Source organism: Tenrec ecaudatus, chromosome 18, assembly GCF_050624435.1.
Source record: "Tenrec ecaudatus isolate mTenEca1 chromosome 18, mTenEca1.hap1, whole genome shotgun sequence".
Classification (NCBI taxonomy): Eukaryota; Metazoa; Chordata; class Mammalia; order Afrosoricida; family Tenrecidae; genus Tenrec; species Tenrec ecaudatus.
The window spans coordinates 21606618-21612818 of record NC_134547.1 but is presented as its reverse complement, the minus strand read 5'-3'; the positions used below and the strand labels follow the sequence as shown (position 1 = coordinate 21612818).

General features: G+C 49.4%; 1 protein-coding gene across 1 annotated transcript; it reads right to left on the bottom strand.

Moving 5' to 3' along the window:
• Nucleotides 1–4598: 4598 nt before the first annotated feature.
• Nucleotides 4599–5128, bottom strand: PMIS2 (PMIS2 transmembrane protein). Its single transcript, XM_075536676.1, has 2 exons — nucleotides 4862–5128; nucleotides 4599–4757 (listed from the first exon to the last, which is right to left on the bottom strand). The coding sequence occupies exons 1-2, from the start codon at nucleotides 5126–5128 to the stop codon at nucleotides 4599–4601; spliced, it is 426 nt and encodes a 141-aa protein (XP_075392791.1).
• Nucleotides 5129–6201: the final 1073 nt, after the last annotated feature.

Below are 6201 nucleotides of genomic sequence, written 5' to 3'. Positions count from 1 at the left end.
TTACAGCCTTTCGCTATTCTTCATAACCTTGATGAACAATTTCAGTATGGATTTGAATGCCTTGAGTACTTAGGTTAAACTTCCCTGATAAAAGCTGCCTTGCTCTTTCATGCAGAGGTTCCTGTTTTTTGGTTTCAACAGACTGCCCTGGGAGCTCTTGAAACTTTTCTTGGCGGGAGACAAAGACCAGGGCTTTGGCCAGCTTGGTTAGGTCTGGTCCCTTGCTGGGAGGCTGGGGGATAGGTGTGACTGAGGACTTAAGGGGGTGTGTGCTGACGTAGCTTTGAGCTGTGCCTCCCTCCCATGCTCTGCTGGGAGTTTGGAGCAAACTCCATTCGCCGTCTCCCTGCTGGGTAGTGTTTGCTAACAGAACTCCTTTACTGCTGATTTCCAGTGGCACTTATGTGCCCAGTGCTTTCCCTTCTTGCAGCATGGAAATGTCTGAGTTCTTTCCCTCGGAACCCATCTATTCTTGCTCTAACCTCTTTGACGTTCCTGCTAGCTTGTGTTTCAGCACAGTCAGACCACCAGACTAGATTCTGTAATCTGATGGGGAAAGGCAGGCTTTTGTCAAGTCTTGCCAGTCTGCAGGTATCCAAAGGTCAGCTGCTACATACCTAATCATGCTAATTATGAAGGGAGTAATTTGAGGCAACCTGTTGGAAGTCTTTTAACACCGGGAAAGGGAACAAACACTCTAATGGTGTTCCTGACCTCCCTGTGGATTGTCTGCATTAAGTTCCCACTCAATAACCGGGAGGGGGGGGGGGAGGCTAATCTAGTCTCCAAATCTCCTTCTTTGGCAACTCCTCTCTCTACCTTTGAAAGTGAAGATGCTTTGCCGTGCTTAGTATGCTCCTTGCCCTTATCCACTTCCCCTGTTGCGTGGTGCATTCCTTAGGTAAGGCAGAGGCATTTGCCACGAGGCTTTCTTTAAATTGGACTTCATTTCTTCATTTTCCCCCTAAAACCTTTTAAACTATTTCACACTCATTCTGGATGACTTTTGCCGGCTTCTGGAAGGTTGGATAGCTCACTTAGGACTTTTCCTTCCCCTGATGCTCCTCTTTCCTGTCCTGTCCTGCCGTGTCCAAAATCATCTAACTTGCACTCACAGAGACCAGGTCTCTGCCCGTCTCTGTGTGCTTTCTTTAAGTTTACAGCTACCTTTTCCCACATCTCTAGGTCAAAGGGTCCTTCTGCAGGAAACCATGGATTATACCTGTTCACTACTTGTAAAAAGCCTTGCATCTTTTTGCTTGTTACCACTACATTCCGCTTCTTCAGTAGGTGGGTCAGGGTAACAGTATGTTTTAAATTTCCTCTCGTCCTGTTTTTCTATCTAAATATTTAACAATCCCTCAACTGGACTCTCGCTTCAAAAGCATTTCCTCCATTCACCCCATCTGTTGAGGTTGCTCAAACCACTTGATACGGGGATTGTTGGAGGGCCATCATAGTCCCTGTTCCCTGGCATCACATGTGAGACCCAGGTCTGGGCAGAAGGAGTGAGAAGGTATTCTGTCCAATTACAGCTAACCACAAAGTTGGCTCTACCTTAACGGTCCCTGGGTCCATTGGAGGAGTAACCTAACACCAGTGAGTGCTGGGGGCAGGTAGGGGGAGTGACTGTCCCCTGAGCTTAGAGAGCAATAGCCACGTGTCTGCTCCTAGAGATCAAGCTGCTGGCCAGAAAGCAGCAATCAGCCATGTGCTTGGAAGCACCATTTCAAGGCAGCACCATTTTTTATATCATTTTATTGGGGGCTCATATAACTCTTATCACAATCTATTCATAAATCCATTGTACGTCAAGCATATTTGTACATTTGTTGCCATCCTCAAAACATTTGCTCTCTACTTGAGCCTTTGGTATCAGCTCATTTCCCCCCTCCCTCCCTTTCCCCCTCCCTCATGAACCCTTGATAATTTATAAATTATTATTTTGTGATGTCTCCTTTCGCCTACTTTTCTTTTGTCTGTCTTCCATGGTGGGGCTTATATGTAGATTCTTGTGATTGGTCCCTCCTTTCTACCCCACCTTCCCCTCACCCTCCCAGTATAGCCACTCTCACCACTGGTCCTGAAGGGATCATCTGTCCTGGATTCTGTGTGCTTCCAGTTCCTATCTGTACCAGCGTACATCCTCTGGTCTAGCTGGATTTGTAAGGTAGAATTGAGATCATGATAGTGGTGGGGAGGAAGCATTTAAGAACTAGAGGAAAGTTGTATGTTTCATCGTTGCTACACTGCACCCTGACTGGCTCGTCTCCTCCCAGGGACCCTTTTGTAAGGGGATGTCCAGTTGCTTACAGATGGGCTTTGGGTCCCCACTCCACACTCCCCTCTTATTCATAATGATATGATTTGTTGTTCTTTGATGCCCGATACGTGATCCCATTGACACCTCATGATCACACAGGCTGGTGTGTTTCTTCCATGTGGGCTTTGTTGCTTTTCAGCTAGATGGCGCTTGTTTATCTTCAAGCCTTTGAGAACCCACATGCTATATTTTTTGATAGCCAGGCACCCTCAACTTTCTTCACATTTGTTTATGCACCCATTTGTCTTCAGTTATCCTGTTGGGAAGGTGAACTTCATGCAATGCCAGTTTAATAGAACAAAGTGTTTTTGCATTGAGGGAATACTTGAGTGGAGGCCCAATGTCCTGCTACATTAATACTAAACCTATAAATATATGCACGTAGATCTATTTCCCCATCATCATATATAAGTATGTTTACATATGTATATGCCTATATTTAGACCTCTAAATGCCCTTTGTCCCTAGTTCTTTCCCCTAGTTCCTTTTACTTTCCTCTTGTCCCACTATCATGCTCAGCCTTCATTTGGGTTTCAGTAATTCTTCTTGGTTACATTGTCCTTGATCAAGCCCTACCAGGCCTCTTATATCCTCCTCCCCCGCTTGCTCCCATGTCCCCCTGGAACCATTGGTCCCATTGTTTTCTCCTCCAGATTGTTTATCCAGCCTATCTTATCTAGGTAGACCTGCAGAGATACTAATATGCACAGGAACAAGACAGGAAAACAAAGCAACAAAAGAAAACAACAAAACAATGACCAAAAAGAAAAGCCTGTAAATAGTTTGATGTCTGTTTGTCGACCTTTAGGAGTGTTTTCTGGTTGTGTGTAATGGGGTGCCATGCCCTGACCCCAAAGTCTAATTTTGGTATTCCCTGGGGACTTTCTTTATCTGCTCCCCTTGCTGTTCTGTTGCACACCCTTAGTGTTTGGCCTCGTGTGGTGGGGTCAGATTGGGCGCAATTCCTATATTGTGTCTCGTGTTGTCCACTGTAGGGCTATGGGTCAGCGAGGGATGGTGGTGTCTCACAGTGGGGCCGGCCATGTGGTCCTCTCTGTGCATCAGCTGCTCTGAGCAGGGATATCGTTCTCAAGGCTTGGTGGGCCAGAATGAAGGCAGCACTATTATGGGAGGTTGTTGTGGGGGGTCAAGCTTGGTTATGAGGATGTGATTGGGACCCATCTCTAATCCACAGTGAAGGCCTCCCTCCACCCAGAGTTCCAGCCTGCCAGGCTTCTTAAAATAGGAGAATAAAGAACCCATCCACACTCTTTCCCAGTCTTCTGTTTCGCACAGTCATCAAAAAAGGAAAGCGCTTCCCCTGACGGCGTGCCCCGTGGTTTCCACAGAGGGCTCAAACATTGCACTGGTGGGGATGGCTCGGGCTGGGCGGTAGCTTGTGCATTTTACGCAGGGTTGCCAGGAGTTGGACGGACTGGATGGTACTTCATAACGAGTAACAGCAACAGATCTCTCTCTCCTTGTCCTTTATTGAATTTACCTTTGGGGGGCCCAGGAGAGGTGGTATTGACTAGCTATTATGCCAAATCTATTGGTCCTTCTTGAGGCCTTTCTGGCCCTCCCCTGAAGGCTGGATTTTGAAATGGAAAAAGGTGGAAGAGGTTCCTGTGTTCCCCTCCTTACCCCGAGACAGTGGAAGGCTAACATACTTGCTTGGATGGGTAAACATCCAGAGAATGAACTTGGCTGTGAATGTCAAGATAGCAGCCCATTGGCAGTTCTGATGTCTGTTTTACAAGCCCAAGGAGTGCATCTTGGCCAAGGATAGGCAACTTTTAGGTATTAAAGCTACAGACCCACATCTACCTGATTTCCATATCCCTCGGCTTCATCACGGGGACATTTCTGATCTTCACCTAGCTTGAGCAACAACACAAGGTTCAGTGAAACACGAACACAGAGCCAGAAACTGGCTCCCCAGTACACACATACCCAGGAAGCCAGAAGATCCCCTTCAGTTTTATTGCGTTAAATAGATATTTCTTCGTGTAAGCAGCCCAGTGTCGGGGGCTAATGGGATGGAGGGAAGGGAAATGAGGATCCCGAGGTGGACAGTCTGCTCTGGTGAAGTGAACCAAAGTGATGCAAACAGGTAGTGTGAGGCCACTGAGCTTCTTTCCTGGCTGAGTGCCTCGCCTCTGGGCTTGCTGGCTGAGGGCGGGTTTCAGTTCTTGGGTTTCCTGCAAGGTGGTTGACTGGGACTTAGTTGGTCCGTGTCTTCGCGCATGGGTCCCTTGGGCTTCTGGGCTGGCCTTCACATAAATAGAACATAGTAGTAAATGATGCCTAAGCCGATGAGTATAGCAAACACATCCAACCAACAAGTTCGGCCCGAATTAACGTAAGCATCTTCCCAGCGACTCTCCTGGTTAGCCTTGAAGGTCTGTAGGGATGGGAGAGTAGACGTGGGTTTCTAAGTTCAGCCCTGTGACACTGGGAAGGAGCTATAGAGGAAACCCTTACCCGGGCCAGAGCATACGGGGAGAGGGCAGTGAGGGAGGAGGGTGGGCCACGGACGGGGCTTCCTTGTACCTGATAACAGAAGAAGGCAGCAGGAATTCCCAGGGGAAAGAAAAGAATTACGCTCAGGATGGTCAAATATAAGTAATTCGGGGCATAGAAATCCCGTTCTTCTGCTGTCTGTAGATCTTCTGGCCTAACCTTCTTAGGGAATGCTTCGGTGGCTCCTGGTTCGGCGGGGGCGCCCGGTTTGGCGGAAGGGGCAGCGGGGTCAGCTGGGGCAGGTGCCGCGGGGGCAGGTGCTGGGGCAGCTGTTTTTTTCATGACCTTTGCACTCCGCTGAAGGTGGACTCCTGGAGCCTCCTCGGGTTTAACTGCAACTCCAAGGCCCAGACCTCACTGGCCAGTCCTTCACAAAGGAGAGGGCCGCACAGCACGTCCTGATTGGCTGCCTCCTCGAGGGGCGTGGCTCCTCTGTTGAGCAAGCCCTGGACTCTGCCCAAATTTGATCCTGCCCTCTGCCAGGTCTTTGGGAGCACGCCCCCACCCTCGGGGGTGTGTGTGCAGCGGTGACTTGTTGGGCTGCTGACCATCAGGTCAGCAGTTCGAAACCACCAGCCACTCTGCGGGAGAAAGACGGGGCTTGCTACTGCCACAAAGAGCCACCGTCTCGGAAACCCACAGGGCAGTTCTACTCTGGCCTATGAAGTCAGCCTGAGTCAGAATCGAAGGCTTGAGGGTTTTGGGTTTCCCAGACCTTTAACTCTGCCCTACCTGGCGGATCGGAAGCTCAGTGTCCGACCCGGCCTCTTTCTTCTGGAGCCCGCACCTGCAAATAGGGTGTCCTTAGAGCCGCAGGAGAGAGGCTGTGGACAAACGAGATAATTTATCAGCAGCTGTCAGGTGCTGCCAAGTGAGTCTGACTCAGTACGACAAGACGACCTGCGCTGGCACCACCTGAGTGCACTGGGGGCAGCCACTGGGGCAATCTGTCTCAGGAAAGGGATTCTTTCTCCCTCCCTGACCTTCTACCAAGAGTGGTGTCCTTTTCCAGGGTCAGGTCTCTGTAGAGGAATCTCGTCATCTTTGTGTGTAGTCACATCATTTCATGTCAACTTGAAGATCTATAAAAGTGTAGGGGTGGAGGTTAGCCTGTCAATCAGGTCGCAACCCGATGGTGACTCCATGTGGACATATTCTCATAAAGAGGGTCCTGGGAAGCCACCGACCCCCTTCTGCCTTCACCTTCCTGCTGGTGGACCTGGGTGCTGCCAGAGCCCTGGAGATGCGTTCACCGCCATTGGACCCATGGGACTTGGCACCCACCAAGGCTGGTGATAAACCTGCATTCTGCATCATTGCATGTGACTTCGTGAGTCTGAAGAAGGACTAATGGA